We start from the raw sequence: 25,871 nt of genomic DNA, 5'->3' as shown, positions 1-25,871 counted from the left end.
CAACCCCCCCCCATCCCACTGGCCCCAGAGGCTTCCCTAGTATCAAAGGGAGCCTAGGAACCTTTATTAACAAAATGCAACCACAGCTGTTGATGTCACATGACTTACACAGTGTAACTTTAATTACTGGATTTCAGCTATTATGTGATAATCCAGCACATTGCATGGTACAATACTCTTGTGTGCAAATAAACATTGAGTAGTAAGATAGTGAGATCCCAAACTATTGATGTAAACAAATGTTATAGGTACATTTTCTCATCGTAATCCTGTACATATCAACCTGTGGGCATGCTCCACTATACATAGTAGGACATATTTCTGGGAGTATATGATGCACAGGGTTGGGCTACTAATATGAAATAACACCCCCCATGTATTTATTCACAACATGGGCATATTAAAGCTCCAGTCTGAATTGGTGTTTGATTCATAGATTAGGGATGTACTGAAATTTCGCCTAGTTTTTGCCCCAGCCAGTTCTCTGTGTGCCCCCAGATCCAAGTCTATTTGTAAGCTTCCCATTGAGCTGCAGTTGAAAAACAAAACTTACATTGGAAAGACTCAATTCCTTAATTTTTACACTGATGTACATGAAATCTGAAGACATAATAGACCCTGGATAGGGAAGTAGACTAGATACATTTTAGGCAGCAAACTTTTTTAAAATACTAGGCACCTTTAAAGCTTACTTTTCACGAACAGGAAAAGAAATCAGTGAAACAAGTTTTGTGTTCTGTGTATATGATGGGCGGGGTATATTAGGCCAGATGGGCAGGGTACAAATCAAATAAATAAATAAATAAATAATAAATAATAAATGATTCAATTTGTGCTCTGGATACAAATTGATTGATAAACTTGCTTTATTTTTTTTCTGGAGCAAAATCTGACTGTCCCACTCTGATCTGGACCTCACACAATTTGGGTGAATCAGGCCAATTCATTTTGTCATTCGAGATTTCTCTGAATCCGGTGTTCAGCCCTAGTGTGTATCACGTACTTCACTGTGAATAAGATATCCAAAGTGGCATGTATCACACATGAAAAACTCATTATTAAACTTTCATGAAAATAGGTGATATGTTATAATTGTAGGTGCATTTGTTTTTATTGCTTTGCTCAAAGGTTCATATTATTCATCTATATACTATTTCTGCCTTTCTTTGAGGTCTTTCAGCTGATTTATCATAGAAGCTTTTGCAGCTCCCAGACCCTTTGCAGAACTGCTTATGTTGGTGGTTTTTGGAGATGAAAATCTCTGTTAATTCAATAATAAATGTGAGTGATTGATAAATAAGCATCCACCTTGTGTTCATATAAACACCATATCCACAGAAGTCATTATACTTGATTTTCCCATGTTTTGGTTCCTTGGTGAACAGATGAGTCTCTCATCTTCAGACCTGTCATTTTTGCATGGGCAGGACAATAGTGGAGGGAGGGGGAACCTGTGTCCCCTCCTCCTGTTCTAAATAAACATTCTGCCATTATGACCAAGACTTGGGGTGTGACTATACTGGAAATCTGAATTGGAACAATTTGATTTTGCTGTGATTTGAATCACAGCCTGTACTACATTTGAAAGCTCAATCAGTGCTCACACAAGGACTGTAGATTGACGTGGGAATTCATCCTTCATACTGGATGTGATGCACGTCGCATTCCAGCCCACAGCCTCTTTTCACCCTCTCTCCCTGCCCCTGCCTCTGCCGATCTTTTGTTCCTCTAGTCCCACCTCTGCTGATCCATTTATAATGTGATTTCTCATTTAAAGCTTCAGATTACAGAAAAATAAAATGGAAAGGTACTTAACAGTCTAAGAGTACAGTCCATCAAAAGGTTGAGCAATAATTTTGCAAAACAGATAATTCACATCTCAGAATGATCTCCATAACTGAGATCATCCCCCTTCCCTCCATTACTCCTTTCCCTTACTTTCAAGTAATGCATGCAAGAATTACCTAATCTCTGGTCACATATGGTTTTAAGGTATTGGCATGATAAACTTTTAAAGTCCACTTTCAGACTTGTTCAATTAAGTAAATACCAGCACTAAACTTTTGCTTCGCAACAAATGGGCCTTTCCACTCAATCTGAAGCGTACTGTATTTGACAGGATTCAGGACTAGCACCCAATCTCCCCCTTTAAAATCATGGTGCTTTGCTTTTGCATGCCCTCCCAGGCCTGAACATAATACCCCAACTGCCTATGTCACCAAAACACCACCTAGAGGCATGCCCCCATCTTTATAAGAACACATTACAGTTAACCACACAGGGAAAAGCCCATTTGAATCATTCTCTTGAAAAAAGTAGAATAGAAAACAGTAAAATAAAACCACCAATATTTGAATCTTACCCAAAAATCCCACTATATGTTTCCTTTCAGTATATTTCTATTTACAGCTTATTCTAAACATTTCCATTTAATGTTTTGGTAGTCAGTTTGTTCTCCTGAATGTTACAATATATTCATAGCAAATTTATTCTAAAGCCTCAAAGAAAAGCACTGTGATAAATATTTTCCCTAGAGAGAGGTTAGATAAAATAAATTTTTCAGCTGACACTTCCTGGGCTAACTTAACCCGACTTCTATATTTTACTGAAGATCCTTGGTGTAATTTGTCAAAAACCTAGACATGGTCTAAATCATTAGAATGAGTGTGCAGATTTTTTTTATCATTCCTTTCTGTAATATATCTTGGAATGAGTGCAGTACCACTATAACCTTTTAAAAAACCATTTTTACTGAGATCCTTGTGGGTTAAGCATAGCTACATCATAGTCTTACAGCTTCATTTAGTACCAATTTAGGTTATTGTCCTCTTTGTTATTACTGCTCTTGTTTTGTAACATAACAATTGAAATTCTGTTGTGTAGCACAATATGTCATGCTAGAGTAACCCCACTGAATCAGTGGGCATTTGGTGAGTCAACATCTCCATAAACTGGTGGTTAATTACCGAGCAGTGGCGAACCTCCCTTATTTGGGCAAGGTTGGAGCAGGTTGTGGCCGCACAACTCCAGGTGCTGCTGGATGAAATGGATTTTCTGGATCCATTTCAGTTTGGTTTCAGGCTGGGCTTTGGTATGGAGACTGCGTTCATCGCCCTGTACCTTTGCCAGGAGAGAGACGGGGAGTGTGATCCTGTTGATACTCCTTGACCTCTCAACGGCTTTCAACACCATCGACCATGGTGTCTTGTGGGTGATCACAGAACAAAGGAAGGCTAATTGCCTTAGAGAAAGAACAAAGGAGTCGACAATGGATGTCCGAGCCAGTGGAGCCTACAGGCAATGCCCTGAGAGCTCTTTTATTTACTTAGCGTGATCTACATATTATGTTGTGAGAGAGACAGATAGGATACTAGTTACCTAGTTGTAACCAGGATTGGCTGAAATAACCCTTTGATCTTATGCTCTAAAGCAGGGGTGTCCAACCTTTCACCTTCCCTGGGCCACATTAGAAGATGAAAAGTTCGTTTGGGCCGCACATACATTTGGTTTGGGCCGCATGTGGGGGCAGCCCTAGCCATCCTCTGCAGCCCCGCTCCAAGCGTGCTTACCGGCAGCTGTGATCTCAGACAGCAGAGGCTGCCAGCTTCGACTCCAGCGGCCTTATGGGGCCGGGAGGGGGTCCACCTATTGATGGGGATGGCACAATGCAGTCACGCAGCCCCCCTGTCCCCTCCCCTCCCACTCCTTCCTTCCTTCCCTCTCTCCCCCTCTACTGTTGTGACATGCCCCGGCCACATTCCGGCCGCAAGCGCCGGCAGTGTAACTTGAAAATTTGGAATTTCCTTAAAAATAAAAAATTGCACTGGGCCGCATTACGAGCTGACTTGGGCCACATGCAGCCCTCAGGCCGCAGGTTGGACAAGCCTGCTCTAAAGTGTTACCCCGCCTGCTGGCAGCCGCCGCTTCCTGCACGTCATTGGAACAGAATGCAGCTATAGCCTTCAAGCAGAAGTTTCCCATAGTGTCCTGGATAGGCTGTCTGGGTTGGGAGTTGGGGGCACCACTTTACTGTATTACTAATCCCTGAATGTGCTTTGTGTAGTATCCTTCCCAGATTAACTGAATAATCTCTTCCCTCAGAGCAGTTGAGTTGATTTTTAGTGTTTGGTGAATGTAAACTTCTGGAGCTTCAGTCTCAAGTAGCTCAAGGAACAGTTGAGGCCTGTGCAAAATACATGTTCAACCACTTTCTCTTTTTGGCCATTTTTTCCTCTTCTTTCAGCTCTATGTCATTTCTGTTCCGCTATTGTCATGGTATATCTTTTCTTCCTCCTCCATTTCCTGCCTTCTCCTTCCCTTCTTCCTCATGCTGCTTCTGTGATAGCACAAAGTCTGAAACAAGCTCTGAACAGAAAGCACAAGATAGAATTTGCTTTACTTCATGCTTTCCTTCCTTCCTTGCCATCCATTCACCCAGATGTAATCTATAGGTCAGATTTTAGACTTCTGAAGATAAATTAAATTCCACTTGGATCAGGTCTAAGGTGTCCACATATGCCGTACTATAGCCTCTCTCTTATTACAGTATTGCCTAGCTGTGGTCTTGAACAGTCGAGTCCTAATTAGCAATGCCTTTAATCCTGTGGAGCCCACACATGTTCAAGCGAGCATGTTAACACTTCTCCACTCTGTCATGCATATAATCATGGAATCACCTCAAAGAGGTGGATGCTGTTATATATAGATATCCTCTTTGTGTTAGCCAAAGTCCCAGTTTGAACAGGTGGGTTGACTCATGTAGAGGGGCTACATAGGTACAAACAACCCCTTTTTATAACTACAGTGGTGCCTCACTTAGCGATTGCCTCGTTTAATGATGTATTCGCTTAGCGATGGGTTTTTTGAGCGATTTTACTCTCTGTTTAGCGATGTTTCCTATGGGGAAATTTCGCATAGCGATGTTTGGGACCTTGCCTTGCTTAGCGATGACAGTTTAGGTCCCCCTGTTTCGCTTAACGATGTCCGTTTTTGCAATTTTAAGTGTGTCTTAAAATGTTCAAAATGGTTTTAAATGCTTGGGATCGTTAGTGCTCCTTGCAAAACCTGTGCAAACTTAATTTGGCTTTGTTCTGAGTCTTCGTTAATTTTTGGTGAATTTTTTTCTCCCCCATTGGAATGCATTGAACTGTAGGTTTGACAGCTGTTGCATATACACAAATGAAATTGTGGACCTTACTATACATACAGGTATAGAATGTGTTGTTATAGAGAGTTTTTTTTTTCAAATGGAAAAAATCTTTGATTAAAAATACAGTGGTGCCTCGCTTACCGATTGCCTCACTTAATGAGGAAATCACTTGACGATTAGGTTTTTGCGATTACAAAAGTGATCACAAAACAATGGTTTAAATGGGAAAAATCCGCTTCACAATGATCGGTTCCCTGCCTTGGGAACCAATTTTCGCATTACAACAATCTAAAAACAGCTGATTGTCAGGTTTCAAAATAGCCACCGGGTGTACAAAATGGCTCCCCGCTGTTTTTAGGAGCCATTTTTCGCTATACAGGCACCCAAAAATGGCCGCCCCTATGGAGGATCTTCGCTGGACAGTGAGGTTTCAGCCCATTGGAATGCATTGGGCTTTTTGATTTCGCTTTACGATGTTTTCACTGTACAATGATTTCGCTAGAACAAATTAACATCATCAAGCAAGGCACCACTGTAGTAGATTTTTTAAAAATTACCATCTAGAATCAGTGTTGAAGGTTTATGCACTGTATGGATCCTTGCTTCAGTTAAGCATGTGTTTCCTCTGCTGTAACTAATTTCAGATGTGTCCTAGAATCCTGGGAAAAACAACCTTGAGGGAGTGACCACCGGCTCAATAGTCCTGGGTCTAGCTCAGGTGACTCCTGCTACTGTGTGAAGGAATCTATTTTTAAAATTGACAGCTGTCTTTCAAAGTTTGTCATAAAAACTAGGTTTGATGCTCTTAAATGTTTTATAATCAATTAATTATGTGCCCTCAAGTCAGTTCTGGAACAAGTTTAACATCCTGCCCTCCTATTTTTCCTTTCCCTCTTGACTTGCAGGTGGTAGACAGCATGACACCTTTGCGTCCATACGAGCGCTTTGACACCCTTCGACAGTTTCTTGAGCACGATGGGCATGTTTTACGCTTCTACGGCATTTGGGATGATACTGAGACAATGTTTGGGGATGTACGAGAAATTGTGTTACATTACTTTTTGTCTGATGACACCATTGAAATAAAAGAAGTGATTCCAATGAATTCAGGTCGGGATGCTGTACCCCTGTTCCTCAACAGACAAAAGTTACCAAAGGTAAATATAACATGGGCCATGGGTGGCATTTAATTGATTTGTTAATTTTTAGTTATTTAGATAGTAGATATAATACACCAAACCTTTGATTCTCTAATCCAGGATGAGGAATTTATGTACATCACTATTCAAATTTAAAAGGGTTGTTGGTTACTGAAGTCTAACAATGTCTGAAAGACAACCAGTTCCCCAACCTGCCCTGGCCTGTCTCCTGTTCATCTAAGTGGGGCAGGTATATAAGAAAAGCCCTGCTGAATCAGACCCAACGTCCATCTTGTCCAGCACTTTGCTACACTCATTGTGTTAACCGCCATTGTATACTTATTGTTTTCAACTTTAAATATTGTCTTTCATTGGGTCCTTTTCAAGGAGAAAGGCGTGGAAATATCATGAATGAATGAATGAATGAATGAATGAATGAAGATAGGTAGGTAGGTAGGTAGGTAGGTAGGTAGGTAGGTAGGTAGGTAGGTAGGTAGGTAGGTAGGTAGGTAGGTAGGTAGGTAGGTAGGTAGGTAGGTAGGTAGGTAGATAGATAGATAGATAGATAGATAGATAGATAGATAGATAGATAGATAGATAGATAGATAGATAGATAGATAGATAGATAGATAGAATTTCAAATGCCTTGGAGAAACCCACAAGCCAAAGATGTTGAACCCCACACATCTATGGAGAATTCTTCTCCTAGAAGTTCTAAATTGATTACTGCTGTGAATCCTTCTTCAAACACTTTTCTTGGTAGCACTTACTGGCTTCTTCCACAGTAGCAGGAAGGGAATTCTGTCTCCCCACATGTCTTGAATACTGCTAGTAGAATTCCAAGGAATAGAGAATAAAAAAATAGGGATCTTCCTTTCTGCCTCCCGAGAAAAGGGCTGGCTGTGAGAAAGATGTTGCTTCATTACCAGCTGGGGTGGTGGAAGTAATTAGATCAGAGATGGAAAAAAGATTAGCCCTCCAGAAGTTGACTACAATTCTCAGCATTCTTTACCAGTGTCTGTTTTGGTAAGACTGATGAGAGGTGTAGTCCAATATCTAGAGGACTGTACTTTGTGTCACTCTTAAATTACAAGATTAGTCAGGGGAGATCTCTCCAGAGTATAATTCTTATCATATATTAAAGATAAGCTGAATCATTGTTGGCAAAAGCCTCTGCACATATATTTTATGCCAGTGCATCAAAAATATTTGGAATGTTTTCCATATCTTACAAACTAATTTTGAGAAAAGAGCAGTTTTGTTTTGGATTTTGGTGGAGGCGTGTGTTTGTCATCTCCAAGGATTTGGGACTGAGAGGTGATCTTCTCAATTTGACACTGTTAGAAAGCTTAGGAAAGGTGGTCAAAATATGTGTTCCATATGAATTCAGACTGTATTAGCCAATACAAAATAATTTGATACTCAACAAAATCCTATTGTATAGCTTAGCCTATACAGTTGGAATGGTGACTTAATCAGTGGTAGATTGGTGTTAATTAAAGGCTTCCTTTTAAAGTTTTGCCTACAGTTTGCAGGAAATAAAATAAAGTCATGTCTTCCCTAAAACTGAAAAAGGGGACTGTGGTGTTCACCCTTGTGGCCCCTGCTTGTCCTTGTGTCACAAAGTCTCACGTCGAATTTTCCTCTTGCTGCCACCAGTGGATTACCTCAATCCACAATTTAAATGACATTTGTTTGAACACTTGACTTGTGAACAGAAACAGAACTTATTTATTGAAGTGAAGCAGATTGAATAATAACAGAGGTTTCTCAAATAAACATTATACATAAGCAAATCATCAACAGTTCTTTCAGTACATTCAGTGGGGCCTTGCTTAACGGGCGCCCTGTTTAACGACGAATCCGCATAGTGATGACTTCCCCGCGGTCCTCCCAAAGGCCCCATTTTCGCACAGCTGATTGGCGGTACCAAAATGGCCGCCTGCTGTGTTGTCTCGCTTTAGAGGCACCGAAAATGGCCACCCCTATGGAGGATCTTCGCATAATGGTGAGTTTCCCCCCATAGGAATGCATTAAACAGGGTTTAATGCATTCCTATGGGGTTTTTTGACCCGTATAGCGACGAATCCGGATAGCGATGATTTATCCGGAATAGATTATCGTCGCTATGCGGGGCACCACTGTACTTCCTTTCTCTTGCTATATCATTACCACCTTCTCTACCTAATTTCTTAACCAGTTCTATCTCTCTCAGTATCTGTTCCTTCTCTCTCTGACTAACCAGCCCTATCTGACGATTCCTTCTCCCGCCAAACCTCATGTAGCTGCTGACTTCACCTCTCCAGTCCTCTCATGAATATGAATGGCATGAGTGATGTGGCCGATCATCACAGGGACCTTTAATTAGTAACAATCTGACATTAATAATCATGTCATTCCTGTTGCACAGTTATATTGCATCTGAGCCCCACAGGATTTCAGCCTATTTTTAAAATTGCTACATTGTTAGGATTTATTTTTCTGTAGCAAATGTATGTGATTTTTTTGGAGCACCAGAGTACTTAATTGTACAAAATCATGCTTCCCCTTTTATCCCTCCCCAGCAAGATCACTAGAAAGACCACTGTTAACAACTGTTAACAACCCATGACAACTGACTGCAGAGGCGGGATTTTCACTCATCTCCAATCCTTTGTCCATCTAAGGAGCCTATTCAGACCAGGGGGAAGTGAAACCAACCTGGAGGGATATATCAGGGGTCTCCTACCAACTCTCCTTAGGCTGAAGAAGCTACTTTGATGAGTAGCTAAATGTTTCAACCTAATAAAAAAGAAGTCTAGTTGCCATGACTCAGCTTCCAGATATCTGTAAAAATGATTAAATATCTGCCAATATTAAAACTGAGATTAAAAACAACTTTTAAAATTTTTAAAAAGCATTTAAAAATCTCTCAATTCAATAAATATAGCATTCCTGAGTTCTCCACTGATCGCTTAAAATCCTGCCTGAAAAGCTAAGTCTTTGCCTGACAAGGAAAGGACAAGAGGGAGTGGGCCAACTTAGCCTCACAAGGCAGTGCATTCCAAAACCTGGGCTAACCACTGAGAAGGCTCTCAGTTTCTTAGTTATGTCATGTGCCATGACCCCGATAGAACTTTCAAGACAGGTGAGATATTTAAGGAGTGATTTTACCAGTGCCACCCTGCAGTGAGTTTCCTTTGCCAGGGGGGAATCTGAACCGAGGTCTCCTGATTTCTAGTCCACCTGGTTTCTAGGTGGCATGTAAAAAACCCACCTAGAAACAAGTATTTCCATTTCCCACTTAACAACAGCCATGAAGGGCAGCCAACCCATTCCTGTATCATGCTTGGCTTCTAAGGATACCAGTGGTATCACACTGTAGTTTTTAATGGATTCAAAAGTTCACATGTATCATTATGTTCTGTTCAAAGTTTAGAACAGCTTAGGGAACTTTCTCAGCCAGCCTGGAAAATGGCCAAGTTGGCTGGAGAGCTGTGACAGTTGTCATCCAAAGAAGCAACTTTCCCAAGCTCTGGTTCACTTACCGCAGTGGTTCTTAACCTTGGGTCACTCAGGTGTTTTTGAACTGCAACTCCCAGAAATCCCAGCCAGCACAGTTGGTGGTGAAGGCCTCTGGGAGTTGCAGTCCAAAAACACCTGAGTAACCTAAGGTTAAGGACCACTGGCTTACCGTATGAAATAAGAAAACATACAGCTTCCATGGAAGAATACATAACAGAAGGGTTCCAAGCTGAATCCCCTGTATCCAACAATTGAAAGGTTTAGGTGGCAGGTGATGTGAAGGGCATCTTGATTCAAATCCCGGGGAGCCCCAGGATTGAATTGGGTGGGTGAATCGTCTGCTGTTCTACTATAAAATAGCCACCTATTGTTCAATAAAATCTCATTGTCAGACAATCTAATTATCTCATCTTGCTTTAATAGTTATAGATATCTTCTCCCTCTCCCACCCTGCAGTATGCTCCAGTTGGATTGTACCAGCCTGGCATAATCACAGATCGCACAGTATTGAATGTTTTTGGAGGTCTGGTAGGGAATAAAGGTCGTTACATTCTGGATAATCGTAAGGTAAGGATCTTTAGGTAACTATAATCTGTAAATGGGTGAGATATCTGAAGCCCTTAGATGACAACTCACACCATCCCTAATTATTTGCCATTCTGGCTGCTTCCAAAGGGAGTTGGGAGCCACCGGCATTCAGATGAGCAAGTCATCTGCTTTACAGAAAACAGCTCTTAGGGGTGCGCATTTTTGTGTTTTGTTTTTGGATTGTAATTCCCAGAATTCCCCTGGCAGAATTCAGGGAGTTTCTATCCACAAGTACACACCTGAGGATATCTATTTTTCTCCCACCTGGAACAGAGCCTAATTTGGAGGCTGTGTGGTTTTCTTCAGCCTTCCTGTTGTTAGTGTAAAAACAATAAGGCGTGGTGGAGACTGCTCTGTGTAACGTCTAATGGGCAGCAAGCTACGTCTTCCAGGAAGCACTGTGGCAGCTTCCTTTTTTAAATGTTTACATTAACAACAGGAGGCAAGGCTGGAGAAAGGAGGATAGGCCCAGCTCCAAGTGAGCAAAAGGTGTGTTTGTGAACTGATACTCCCAGAATTCTGCTTGGGGAATTCTTGGGGACTTCTGAGAGTTGGGGTCCAAACTGCGAAAGAACATACCTCGAGGAGCTTCATGTTTCTGTTAGAGCTGCGTAGTCCTCCAGATGTTAGACAGCAGTTCTCATAATCCCCCATCTCTGATGTATCTGACTTAGGCCGGTGACAGTTGTGGTCTTTAAATTCTGTGATCCATATTTTTTTAATGAAAATATCTGTTGCAATACTCCTTTGTTACATGAAGCACAGGCCTTTATTTATTTATTTATTTATTTACAAGATTTTTTTAGCTGTGCCATTACCAGTGGTCTCTGAGTGGTGTACAACAATATTAAAACTTTAAAAACATTAAAACCATTAAAAGTAGGTAATATTATAATAATACCCCATATTAAAAATGGTCATTAAAACATAAATATTAATAAATCCTGCTGCTCATATGGCCAGCTAAAGAACACTATTTAATTAAAATGCTGGCTATACAGAAAGGTCTTTGCCTGGCGCCGAAAAGCCAAAAGTGTTGGAGCTAGGTGGATCTCTATAGGGAGGGTGTTCCAAAGTTGGAGGGGGGGGCAACAGCCGAGAAGGCCCTATTTCGGCATGCCATTCCCTTCACCACTTTCAGGAGGGCCTCCTGGCGTGATCTTAGAGGACGGGTAGGCTTATATGGAAAAAGGCGGTCCTTTAGGTAACTTTAATATATAACGTAATTTTTTTTAGTGTGTAAATATCTTGAACTGGAATGTGGTTTGAGGGGAAGTAAGGGAATTTGTTAAAATAATCTTTTCTTGTGTGTAACGCCACTTCTAAACATTTCATCTTTACACGACAGACATGCATTTCTGTCTTTTGTATCTTTTCCACGCTGATTAGACAGGAGCTGTGCATCAGGAGTTTTATAAGGACTGTGACCTGAGGATAGGGTCAGCAATCAATGTTTGGGGAAGAAAGATACTTCTCTGTGATTGTGATGAATTCACCAAAGAATATTATAGGACGAAGTATGGAATCCGTAAGTAACATATTGACATCTTTGTACAGTCAGCTTTGTACAGTAAACTGTGAACTTCTGCAGAGTGGCTTGTTGAGAAAATTTCTCTCTGTGGGATCTATTCATTTAAGAATCTATAAAAACAACATGGTTGGGCAAGTTTCAGTAAAATTGCAGATTAATGCCTTGATTTAGAATGGTAGGAGGGAATAAAGACTGCATTCTCCAGCGTATTCAGTCAATTTCAGTGAATGGGACAGCTCAATTTGTGCAGAGAATATGTCCTCCATTTAAGTAACTGAAATAGACTTGGATAGTGGCTAAGGGTCATGTCAAAGCTATCAAATTCAATGAGGGATTGTCTTTACTTCATTGGAATTTGTCTCTGTTCACGCTTCATAATAAAAGAGTGAAGCTGAAACAAGAAAGTTAAATATTGCATGGATTTAAGAACAATGAGTTCCCTAAGGATCATAGCTTTGGTTTCCTTCATACATTATGACCCTTAGCAGTTTTTAACAGCTTACTTGAGTGCTTTAATTAGGTGAGCATGTAAGAAAGAAGAAAGAAGAGATGCTTAAAAGAGATATTTTCTTGATCCCACAAGAATTGGCCAGCCTCTTGAAGTGGTGATCAGTATCAGGGTGCAGTTACACTGATGAAATAAGTCAGGAGATGGATCGTTGTTTTTGAAATTGGTTTAAAGTTATGTGACAGTCATGTGGTTTTTGTGTGTCCTCTTGGGAAAAATTTAGATCCATTTTTAAACTGTGCTATGTATTGGTGGAAGGGCCTACACAGGCTTTTAGATTTTGTGCATTTGAGGCTTTGTCCTGCGCCTTCCTGTCTGCCCTTGCATTGGCTGCCTCACAGCCACTCGTTGCTGCTGCTGCGGGATTATTTTTAACCTTAAAAAATATTATTACTTGCTGTCTGAAATACCAATGCATTGACATGACTGATAGTAAAAAGTAAAGAAGACTGGACTGCAGGCTGAGTAAAGGAAAACATTCCCTCCTTCCCAAACCTAGAAGCTCCCCTCTCTGTGCAGGTGTGTTGGTCTCTCCTCTGCCTGCCTGTCTCTCCCTTGCAGCGGCTGGCAGACAAAGAGCCTTCCTCCTACCCATCTCTCCTTTCTCTCATATTAAATGACAGAAAAGCATTTTTACAGTACAGTGGTGCCCTGCTTGACGACAATAATCCGTTCTAGCAAAATCGCTGTACAGCGAAATCGTCATCAAGTAAAAAAAACCATTGGAATGCATTGAAAACCTGTCTTTGCATTCCAATGGGGGAAATACCTGCTCATACAGCAAAGATCCTCCATAGGGCGGCCATTTTGCGGTCTTTGTCTTGCGGAAATAGGTCCAGAAAACAGTGGGGAGCCATTTTGTGAACCGCCGCTCAGCTGTTTTAAATCGCCGTAATGCGAACAATCGGTTCGTGAAACAGGGACCAAATCATTGTCAAACGAAAAGCCCCTTTGGAACCATTGTTTTGTGATCGCTATAGCAATCGCAAAAAAGGCATTGTCAAGCGATTTCATCATCAAGCGGGGTTGTCGTAATGCGGTGCACCACTGTATTCTCGAAGGCTTTCATTCTCAATGGTTGTTGTAGGTTTTTCAGGCTGTTTGGCCTTATTTTTAAGGTTTTTCTTCCTAATGTTTCACCAGTCTAAGTGGCTGGCATCTTCAGAGGACAGGAGTCAGAACTCTATATGTGTTCTGGTGCAGCTTGTGGGATAGTTGGGTATTTATAGCTGTGGGATCAGCTTTTTGTCCTTTTCAGGAGATTGGGTGATTATGGTGATCAGCATGTTTTTGTTGTGGGTGTGTTGTTGTGATAAAGGGGAGAGATGATCTCTCACTGCGATTGATCAGTGTTGTTAGCTGGTCTTTTGTGTGCAGTAATCACCGGTCCTTGTGGCTGGGTAGAGTTCGTTGACCTTTTGCAGGCTGTGTTTTTCAGTGCTGGGAGCCAGGCTTTGTTGAGTTTTAGACTTTCTTCTTTTTTGTTGAAGCTCTGCTGGTGTTTGTGTATTTCAGTGACTTCCCCGTGTAGTCTAACATAATGATTGCTGGTGTTGTTCAGTACTTCTGCTTTTCGGAATAGAATTGCATGTCCAGCTTGTTTCAGGGGATGTTCAGCTACTGCTGATTTTTCTTGTTGTTTTAGTCTGCAGTGTCTCTCATGTTCTTTGATTCTGGTGTGGCTGCTGCGTTTTGTGGTTCCAATATATACCTGGCCACAACTGCAAGGTATCCGGTATACTCCTGCAGTGGTGAGGGGGTTCCTTTTGTCCTTTGCAACATTAAGAAAGACCTTAAGAACATGGCCAAACAGCCCCAAAACTTACAACAACCAACAACATTTTAAAAGATTGGACTTTGTCTGCCAACTGCTGCAAGAGCACTTTCCCCCACCCAGCCTGCAGTTCAGTTTTTTTATTTTTTTTCCTATCAGTCATGTCCAAGTATCACTATTTCACATAGCAAGCCATTAAACATTTAAATAGATTAAAAATAACCCACAGCAGCAGTAGCTAGTGGCTGTGAGAAGCAGCTAGCTCAAGGCAACAGACATAATTGACAGTGACTTAAGTGTGCACATACAGCAAAACAATTGAAAATAAATCAACTTGGCATCCAAGTTAAAATAACCCTCTGACAGAAGAGTAAAGTAGCTCACTTCTGATAGAAAAAAACATGATTCCTTGGTAAAAATATCCATACTTCCATGTGTATAGTGTAGTCACCTTCAAAACATTGATTTAAAACACACTGAACCCAGTTGAAAACTTGTGTTTTTTTATTAGTGTAACCACTCTCCCAAATGACCTTTTTTTGTTGTTGCTCTCATTTACTCTGTATGTGTTCACATCTCTTCTAAGAGGTCTGATTGCTACCTTCACCTTCTCTTCTTGCCATTTGTTTGTGAATAATCTGAAGGAATTCATCTTCTTATGATTTTTTTTCCTGAATTAAAGTTTCTGGAGGCAGGCATCCGTTTCCATGCAACATGCAGGGCAATCTGTGACCTCTACTCTTCCTGTAGCCTTGGCTGTAAGGATAGAACCTCTCCTGTCTGTACTGAGGGCTTGTGGGGAGCAGGAGGAATTATTGTGCTGTGGATTCTGTGGGCTGTCTGAAGCATGGAGCATTTCATTCATTCATTCATTCATTCATTCATTCATTCATTCATTCATTCATTCATTCATTCATTCATTCATTCATTCATTTAACTTATATCTTATATGCCGCCCACTCTACCCAAAGGTCTCTGGGCGGCTTACAATAATATGTATGCCACTAAACATAATACAAACATTAGATTACATGATACAGTAGAACTCCGATATTTGCTGGGGATTGATTCCAAGCCCCACCACAGATAATGAATGAAAACTGAGGATAATACTGAACAGAGTGAGTGAGTGAGTGAGTGAGTGAGAGAGAGAGAGAGAGAGAGAGAGAGAGAGAGAGAGAGAGAGCATGGTAAAAGGGAAAACCCCCCAGAAAAAAGGTATTTTCACATGCATGACCAGAACTGGCCACTAAATACCATGTTATGTATTCTTCACTAACAAGTATTCATAGTATGGTCTCTTTCTCTCTTTAGTGGCTGGTTCTGGTAATATATATGAAAATAGGCTTTTGTGGCTTTTTTCCCCTTTTAATATTTTTTATATTTTCAGACCGTGGATAAGTGAAATTACAGATACTGATCCTGCGGATATGGGGGTCCTACTGTATGTTATATAAGTACAGTATCATTGATTTGCCACAGAGGTACTGTATAGAGAAGAACTATAGCCCAGAGACAGTGCGGAAATTTTGCATCTAGAAAGTATCAGATTATATCTCTGAAATTATCTGCTGTGTGACCCTTTAATTGCTTTACAGTCAAATAAGAGGTCATGTGAAAGCTCTGCTTAAAACCATAGCAGGATTTGGCCAGTAGGGGTATTTAAAATTGGTTAGAGAAATAAAAGAGTCTGACCTGATATAAGGCAGCTTCCTGTTCACCACAATACTTAAGAGACTTTCAGTGAGGCTCAGTGTGATAATGTGACAATGGGACACCCAGATAGATTAGGTTAGATTTCCCCTCCCTCAAACATTTTCACCTAGTTTGATGTGACTTCCATTTGGGGAAAAAACTGCCGAGCATTCATTCAAAGACACGATAAACGAGAGCAACCTTTAAACGCAATGTGTATATTCTTGAATTTGGTGGAAGTGTACATTCACTAAATAAGAAATTTGGGTGGGTCTTGTGTTTAGCAAAATGGTATACATAACTTTTATGTATTTAACAAGAAATGACATGCTCCAATGCAAAAAAAATTTTTTTGCTCACCTGAACATAACAGATGTGCTCTGCATGAATGTATCTTTTAAAGTTGTATTTCTCTGTCAAATGCTTTTGAAAACTTTGCTGCTTAGAGAAAATGACAAGCTGATTTTACTATTTTCAAATCCTGATTATCAGAGATTGCACTGAAACTACTGCTATTTTTGTTGTTGTTTGGGCCAGTATGAACATTACATTAGCAAATGCCAGGCTAACTTTACAAGTCAACTAAGGAACAGTTATTTCTGTGACATCTTCATCCATAATTTGTTCATGAATACATTGCTGATTGGAACTATAGCATAATTCCTTGAACGTAAGCCATGTTGCAATCAACGGAACTTACTTCCAAGTAAATGTATTTAGATTCTGTACGTAAAATGCAGTTTTTCTTTAAGAAATATTAATTGCTTCGAGGTTTACAGAATAGCCCTATCCATAAAGGTCAAGTTATCTATAAAGGGCAGCCCAGTGTTTATTTCAAAATTTCACAGAAAAAAAAGAATATCAGATTTGTTTGTATTAAATATGTTTCATTCCAAGCTATGGAAGGTTTTAAAGACAAAATAATTGCGGCAGCTGTTGAATCATTTACAAATTATACTATCTGGTAATGTGCTTAATTTTTAAAACTTTCCTGGATTGTATTTCTGTGAAACTCTAGCAAATTATGTCTGGGTGCTGGTGGTTTGGAAAATTCCCCTTAATCCTCTGCTATTGCTTTTACATGAATTAATCGGGGGGGGGGGGAATGACTTTAAAATATTGCACAAATTTATAAATATATAAGGGAAAGCAGGGAATACTTTGCTCACCCTGTCCATTGAGTGTAATGCAAGGCACAGTAAGTTTTGATTTTAAAAATTGCTTGAAGTTACAATTAGGAAATACTTCTTTGTCAATCAAAGTAGGATTGACATAGGTTTCTTGGCAGGATATAAAATCTAATTAGTTGGAGGTCCCCAGGGAAAGGTTAGAAAAGCATCAGTCTGTGATGCTTTAGATAGTGGGTGTTCTGCTACAGGCGTTGAATTCTAACTCAGTTTCTTTTATTCTGTTTCTCAGTCCATTTATGTGTACACCTGAGGCAGTTTTCTAGAAATCTCAAGATCTTTTTTGCAGTCCCCAGGAAGTAAATATATTCAAGTTTACTTTATATTAGGTTGCTGTATGTTAAAAGTACCCCCCCACACACACACACACGAGATGTGTGTCTTTCTTTATCATCAGAATCTTTTGGTAGGTTCTAATGAAAAGACTCTGAAATCCAATTCTTTTGGGTTTTCTGAAAGAAAAAATCCCCCAAATATCTGATTTTTATGGGATTTCCTCTGTTGGGTTACTTTATTTGTTTTATATAAAATCACTTCAGATTGATTTTCCAACAATAGTGCCCCTGCTCCCCTTTTTCCTCTCCTTCTCCTGTCCTTGTTTTGCCACCACTGCCGCCCCACATCTCGTGACCCTGCCAGCCCTGTGCCTTCCTCGCCTACGCCTTTTGTTTTGACCTTGGGGCCATTCTGCCGGCCTTGCTCTTTCCCCTCCCTCTCTCGTTCTTGCTTTGCACCACCACCCACTTCTTGGCCCTGCCAGCCATGCACCCCGGCCCTGCCAGCGCCAGTCTCCCCCCTCCATGCCTCCCAGCTGCTGCCACTGCCACTGCTGGCCCCCATAGCTCATGGGCCTTCCCCTCCTCTTTCCTTTCCCTCTTCTTGCCTTGCCATATCTATGGACTTTTTGGATTAGTGCCAGAATCTCGAAGTGGGGATCCTTAGTTGAAAGAATCCCAAAAAGTCAGGCACTTCCAGGTTTACAAAAAGGGCTGATACCTCAATGACCTGAAAATTTATGAGCCCCCCCAAAAAACCTCTAAATGAACGAAACCCCCAAATGTTCCCGTGTGTGTCCCTAATGTGTGGCTGTCATGAAGAGAACTGACTTGTCCTGCTGTTACCTTGCTTGTTGCATTTAGTGAATGTACACTATGCAGGAAGAAAAGAGGAAGACAACAGAGCAGGGCTGTTGCAGTCTGAAGTGAAAATTAAAGGAGGGAAACTGAAATTTAAGAAGTGATAGTAAATCCATAATCCTCAGATTCACCCTCTGTTTAAAATTCTGCAGATTGAGTGTCAGATCTGAATGAAATTTTCTACCTGTAAACTCTGCTGCATTCAATGTGTAGCATGCAGTGAAATTTTACTTTCTTTTGTAATCTGAGGTAAGTGTGCAGGTGGCAGATTTGGATTGTGTGCAGGTAGAGGTGTCCTGCAGCTGGTCCCTCTCCCCCCACTAGCTCTTCCCCCAACAACACACGCAGGAGCTTAAAACAAAGAGTGAGATAAGCCCATTGGCATCAGGTGAGTTGCTTTTTTAAAGTCTCAGTGGGGTTAATTTGGAATGGTTTAAATCCTCTGACCACATATAATGACCCTGACTTTGGTAGTGGTTTTTTGAGGGGGGGGGTTGGGGGGGGAAGATGAGGAATTGCTATATTCCTTCCCTTTCAACATAGTGTGCAGACAGGACTTCTTTGGGTTCTGATCTTTGTACTCTTGGCATTGCCCAACCCAACGTTCTTGTGTCTCTAATCCACAATCAGCAGTTTGATAGTACCCAGATGCCCTGCATGTTTCCCTTTCTGGAGTTGCTGGCATGGTTGCATGATGGTCATCCACACAAAAATGGGATTTTAGATTTACCCTTGCCCTCAAAAGGAAATGTATGGGGTAAATGGGACCTCCTGGCATATGAGTTGTGCTTTGTCTCCATACTTGGAAAAAATATCGGATTTCCTGAGAGGCAGGACTGACTTTATCTAAAACTGCCTGCATTGGTGCTATCTTGCCCACCTGACTGCCATTTGCAATGAAAGGAAGGATCTTAGGGATATATATCAGCCAGCCTTTGGGCACAACTTCAGACATTCTCATTACCGTAGATGGATTCTACTGCCAAAGTCTTCAGAATTTTCGGGCTTTTTTCTTCTTCCCAAAGAGGAATGGCAAGTTCAAAGCACTGGAGTCTTGAAGTGGGATTTCAGCTCCGTCCCCTTGAAATCCTTCATCTCAGTCACCTTTCCCAATGCACCCTGGCATGGAATATCTCCTGCTTTCTCAGATCACTGTGGGGTTGAAAGAAAACCTAATTTTCTTGCTCAGATATGTCCAAAGTCTGGAAATCTTCAGAGTTGTCTAGATGAATTGCTGGCACCCCTTGGAACTGCCCTGTAACAATTCCGTGAGCTCTTGCTAGTTCAAGATGATGTTGTCCTCTATATCAGTGGTTCTCAATGTGGGCAATAATGCTCCCCAGGGGGCGATTTCATTTTTCAAGGGGGGCAGTAGAAAGAAAAGTGGCGGTGTCAGGGTAAAAGAACAGAAGGGGGCGGTAGGGGGGCGCTGGAGCGAGCCAAACCTGTGAAGGCGACTGCAGCCGCAGTGCTGGCAGTAGATCCGGTGCTGCTGCTGCCGCCAGATGATCCAGCTCTTTCTACCTGCCACGTCTCGCCTTTCTCCTTTAGGGGAACACTGAGGGTGGATCGGGTGGAAGGAAAGGGTCTTTTGGGTCCTCATCCTCGCCCCGTGAAGCACTGCCTCGCACCCAGTTGGGGAGGGAGACTAGGTAGGTAGGTAGGTAGGTAGGTAGGTAGGTAGGTAGGTAGGTAGGTAGGTAGGTAAGATATCACCTCAGGGAGGGGGGCGATGATAACTTCCTCAATGGCTCAAGGGGGCATTTCTTTCAAAAAGGTTAAGAACCACTGCTCTATATAAGAAAGAGCTGAACTAGCTCATGAGGAGCAATAGACAATGCCAATTTATTGCTAAAAGTTACACCTTTTGTGTAGCACCATAGAATTTCAGCTAACATTTACTTGCTATTGGAGGAGGAGTCATTTTGCAGCGATTTTGATTATTTGGTGCCTGTTGTCTTTGTTTTTTGAAGGGTTTATTGGCAGGATTAAAAATTACGTGATGTTAACACACTAAGGTATATTTATTTATTTATTTATTTATTTTAAAAGTATATTGAGCTTGTTTGTTTGAAGTAGAAACTAATGCTAATGTTTTCAAACTCTGAAGAATATTTTTGTCTCTGTTCAACTCTGAAACAAGAGAAGTTGTGGAAAATTTTCTGCAGGAGGAAGACACCAGTTTTTTCTCAGAGCCACTAACATAATGTATTACTGCTGATCCCACACTAATGGTATGGTCTGAAATAATCAGGAAGGAAGGAAGGTAGTAGAAGAGCTGGATTTCCCTCTAACACTGGCTTTTACATTATAAGAGACATCATATAACTTTGCAAATTTTGTTTAGCCCCTCTAGAGTTGCACTAGGTGGCACTATTAGAATGCAGGAAAGATCTTTATCAGTGTCTCACATGTGTTATACAAGTCCTAAAACTTGGATACACCAATATGGAAGCTAATTTAGTTTAAAAATTTTTCTCTGATATGACTCTTCACAAGTTTATTATGTGTAGATTTCAGTGTATATATAGTGTGTGTGCATTTACAGGGAGAGAGACAAACTCTGTGTGTGCATGCATGCACATGAGTGCAGAAAAATGTGTAGACATAAACCAGCTGAGTAAAATGAAAATAAATTGGCTTAACCCCAAATAGCTTTATTTAACCCATCTGTCAGCATTCAGAGGGCAGGATGGTCACATGCAACGTACACGCTGTTGACTGGAGTAATAATGTTGATAAATAAATCATGTTGATGAGATGAATGCAAATTAGTTCACCATTCTTAGGCCAGTATTTAAAAGGGGTGGGTGGGGAGGAAGATAAAATGAGATATGCAGGTTTGAAAAAACCAAGCCCAATGCTAGAATAGCGAGTTCATTTGTTTCTTGGCAATCTATTGAAGTTCATGGAAACTTTTGAATTTCCCCGTCCTTAGAGAGATGTTGACAGAAAACAGAGGAAAATATCAATAGCAGTATTTTCCCAGAGGGAAGAAAATTGAAATATGTTTTCAAAATTGGCTTTTCATAATTAGAAAAAAATATTTGTTTTTCTAAAATGTATACTTATCATCTACTGACTTCTGCCAAAAGGGGAGAACCATTTTGTTTCTTTAGGTTGAGATGGCATCTATTGAAATGCAGGACCTTTCTTCATGTGTTTAGGAACTTGGCAATAAATGGTTGACCACTAGCTTTGTTTTACAGAGGACTTTACTCCAATTCCATACAAGACACCACTTCCTCCAAAAATAGAACGGACATTTCCACCATACAATGGATTTGGTTCTGAAGAGGACTCTCTTTGCTCCTGCATGGGCTTGCTTCCCAAACCTCCCCAAAAAGACTTCAAGAAATTCATGGAAAAAGACAGGTATTAGAGTAAAAACAATATTCAGACCACTATCCCCTCCCATTTTCAAAATGAAATATGAACACAGGGAAGGTATTGTCACATGTTTATATGTCAAGAACAACTGTTACAAATTAACACTATTGCATTACTTATTCCTCCGAATTAGGAAATTAATTTATTTTCAAAATGTAAGTTCTGATCTCTTAACGCAAATGTCTAGGTTTTCATTAACCTCAAAGATTTAGCTCCAAAATGAAGTAGTTTATTTGTGTCACTTCAGCAAGGCTACCTTATCTTTCCCTTCATTTCCCATTTACTTTTCTTGCTTCCTTTGTCGCAGTGCTTACGTGTTGTGCTGCCTAATGATGATTTGTTTGTTCTCCAAGGAATTCTTGGATATGTTAAATTGTTTTTTTTTTTCATATCAGTACATCTGTGTTACTATGGATTACATGGGAAACAATGGATAGATACAGAGTCAAATTATGTAGTGTTTTGTATGGCAGAGACCTGCCAACTCAATTGAGACCTTTAAATTGTATGTCTATTGTTTGAGCCACAACAGAATTGATACTGGGGCTTTGTTTATTATTTATTGTATTTATTCATAAGTCATTAGGCTGCTTTTTATCTATTAATTCAAAGACTCAATAGCAGTGGAATAATGTTCTAAGGGTTTTTTTTTAATTCAACCTAGTGCAGCTTTTACAATTTACTACAGTAAGTCTGAACTTCTCCCATAATAAATAGGTTTGGAAAGACAAGCAAACTAATTAAGAGAAAAACTGGGATGAAGAGTTGCATAGCTCAGTGGTTTAGATATCTAGCTGTGGAACCAGAAGTTGGGAGCTTGATTCCCAACTGTGTCTCCTTGACAGGGGCTGGACTCGACTTGATGATCCATAGGGTCCTTTCCAGCTCTGGAGTTCTGAAATGATGATGACAATGAAATGATGAAAGAGGTGAAGAGCGGTACGCCCCAGGGATCTGTCCTGGAACCAGTGCTTTTCAACCTATTCATAAATGAATTGGAGACAGGGATAAGCAGTGAGGTGGCCAAGTTTGCAGATGACACAAAACATTTCCAGGTGGTGAGGATCAGAAGAGATTGTGAAGAGCTCCAGAAGGATCTCTTCAAACTGGGAAAATGGGTGGCAAAATGGCAAATGTGTTTCAATATAAGAAAACATAAAGTAATGCACATTGGGGCAAAAAATCAAAACTTTATTTCTCACCTACTGGTTCTGAGTTGTCCGTGACGGATCAGGAAAGAGATCTTGGTGTGCTGGTGGACAACTTGATGAAAGTGTCAGTGTGCAGCAGCAGTGAAGAAGGCCAATCCCATTCTATCATTAAAAAGGGGGATGGAAAATAAAACAGCCAACATTATAATGCCATTGTATAAAATGCTGGTAAGGACGCACCTGAAGTATTGCATACAGTTCTAGTAGCTGCACCTCAAAAAAGACATATTGAAACTAGATGGGGATGTATAATCTCCAGGTTTAAAAGCCATGATGGGAATGTATAATCTCCAGGCTTAAAAGGAAGGTACCTCAAAATGCCAGAGACAGGGGAGGGGTATCAGGAGACAGGTATGTATCTAGTTGTCTGGGGGGCCACTGTGAGATACAGGAAGCTGGACTAGATGGGCCTTTGGCCTGATCCAGCAGGGCTCTTCTTATGTTCTTATAATGATGATGATGATCTCCCTAACATATATGTATAAGAGCTTTTATTAATATAAAGGCTGATTAATGTGTTACATTTTATTGATTTTATATAAGAATAAGGAGTGGTTTTAGCGCAAAGAAAATGAGACCCTTAATTCTGTATATCTTCTGCTTTTACAGGCAAGGCCTTGAAAGTAATATACTGCGGTTTCTCGCACAACTTATTACTACTGATCCCATTGACAAGGACCGGAAATTCATTATTTCTTATTTTCTAAGTGATGACACCATTTCAGTGTTTGAACCTCCCCAACGAAATACAGGTGAGGCACAATTCTGGCAGAGTTTTTTTTTTTTCCAAAGGAAAGACCACAAAAATCGTCAGTTCTGTGTATGTGCAAGAATGAATGTGGGGAGAGGGACATCATTTAGCAGGACTGAAGGTTGCTGCACGGAAAGTTGTTTTGTAGATAGCAGGAAGCTTGGGAAGGTTTCACTTTTAACAGAATTATTGTGTATGAGATATTTTAAGCCTTTTTAATGTCAAAGATTTAAACAGGAACTGAGCTAATATCAGCAAGAGGGTCGGCAGTAGTATTAGGCACATTTTATACTTGCCTTGGGGCTTGTTGCAGAGTTCAGTGTAGTAAATTGAAAATGCAGCTCATCACTGTGCTTCATATTGTACATGCCTTGTGATGTCAAAATGGGCTGTTGCTCTCCCCATTCCCCTCTTTCCTTTTCTGTCCTTCCAGATGTAGCTTCTTCTTTCTGCTTTTAGGGGAAAGAGGAACAGTGACAGCTTTATACATCACCCCCAGTCATAGAGATTTTGCTATGGAGTACCGTGTTTCCCCGAAAATAAGACAGGGTCTTATATTAATTTCTGCTCCAAAAATGCATTAGGGCTTATTTTCAGGGGGTGTTTTATTTTTTCCATCTATATTTATTCAAATACAATTCTATCATCTTCTTCTGGTTGCGGCACAATGGTGGAGGGTAGGGTTTCACTTAACCAGGGCTTATTTTGGGGGTAGTGCTTATATTACGAGCATCCTGAAAAATCATACTAGGGCTTATTTTCAGGTTAGGTCTTATTTTTGGGGAAACAGGGTAGTCAGCATCATCAAGAATTGCTATAAGAGGAAATTATAGGGAGAAATTGTTTCCCTAGTGCCATTTCGTTTCAGGTAAACACACAATTAAATATTGTATTCCTTTGGGGAAAGAAATACCTTCTCCTACCTCCTTGTACCTCACTGTTAGAGAAAATGTCTTACTTCTGTATGTTTCTCTGTATGAATATCCTGCTTGCAGAAATGCTTTTCATATTGTCAGCACAAAGAAAATGACCCTGGGGATTAAAACCCAAACTAATGAGTATATTAAAAAATCTTTTTTACTAGGTAATTCAGTCACCTCCTCAAACTGGTTTTTAAATGTATGACTTATGAATTTAATATTTGTTATATTGTATTGTACTGTGTTGGTTTTATATTGTATATTCTGCAAAGGCCTGTGTGCAATTTTGGTTGGACAGAAGGGGAGGAAGTTGCTGCAACCTGGCTTCTATACTTTGTTTTGCCTGTTAATGCTTTTATTGGCTTAAGTCAGAACTCTGACTATTGATCTTAATGCATTTTTCACCTTTTAACTTTTATTATGCAAGGAAGATTTCTGGCACAAGCTCTGGTGGTATAAGTATTGTGGGTTTTGTATTTACTTATAGTTTTGACTCCAAATACTATTTTATTGTGCTATCAAGTATTTCACATTTACATCACCAAATAAAACATACAAATTATTGTATGGCATCTAATGCATTGCTTTTGGGCTTTTGTTTGGGAGTGCAGCTATATACAGGAAATGAACCACAGATACAGTATGCCAGATGGAATGTACTTTCCATTTAGAACAAAACATTATATGCCTCAGACCATGGTCTAAGGACATATGATGTGGTCACCTTGTTACTGTTGTTATATGTCATGAAGTTGCTTCTGGCTACCCTATTTTCAAGCTATGCAAGGTATCTAAGGAGTAGTTTTACCCTTGCCACTTTTCCCCCAGGGAGTTCCCATAGTCAAGCAGGAATTTAAATCCAGTCCTTCAAAGTTCTCATCCGACACCCTATCCACTACACTGCATGTAGCTGAAGCAAAACAGGCACACAGGGGAGGTCACTGCCGGGATGAGAGAGCCCTTAAGATTCATGATATGGAGTATAAAAGATGGTATATAAATTACCGTTCACATCTATTTTCTAGAAGGTGAAGAATGTGATGTCAGCTTCCTGCATGTTACAATATGGCTTTGTGACAGATTTTATTTTCCGGGGCTCCATGATCACTGCAGATGGAGACAGCAGCCATGAAATTAAAAGACGCCTGCTTCTTGGGAGGAAAGCGATGACAAATCTTGACAGCATCTTAAAAAGCAGAGACATTACCTTGCCAACAAAAGTCCGAATAGTCAAAGCTATGGTTTTTCCTGTCGTGATGTATGGAAGTGAGAGCTGGACCATAAAGAAAGCTGACCGCCGAAGAATTGATGCCTTTGAATTGTGGTGCTGGAGGAGACTCTTGAGAATCCCCTGGACTGCAAGGAGAACAAACCTATCAATTCTAAAA

At 40.5% G+C, this 25,871-nt stretch overlaps 1 protein-coding gene across 1 annotated transcript in view; it reads left to right on the top strand.

Annotated features, from left to right (window-relative positions):
• EFHC2 (EF-hand domain containing 2) overlaps nt 1-25,871 on the top strand; it is a 65,005-nt gene that overhangs the window by 22,076 nt on the left and 17,058 nt on the right. The window contains exons 5-9 of the mRNA XM_020783855.3: nt 6,055-6,306; nt 10,249-10,359; nt 11,770-11,908; nt 21,421-21,586; nt 23,422-23,564. Coding sequence (XP_020639514.3) covers nt 6,055-6,306; nt 10,249-10,359; nt 11,770-11,908; nt 21,421-21,586; nt 23,422-23,564 — 811 coding nt within the window. The remainder of the gene's footprint in view (nt 1-6,054; nt 6,307-10,248; nt 10,360-11,769; nt 11,909-21,420; nt 21,587-23,421; nt 23,565-25,871) is intronic.

Source organism: Pogona vitticeps, chromosome 3 (genome assembly GCF_051106095.1).
Source record: "Pogona vitticeps strain Pit_001003342236 chromosome 3, PviZW2.1, whole genome shotgun sequence".
Taxonomy (NCBI): domain Eukaryota; kingdom Metazoa; phylum Chordata; class Lepidosauria; order Squamata; family Agamidae; genus Pogona; species Pogona vitticeps.
This window is presented reverse-complemented; position numbering and strand designations above follow the sequence as displayed.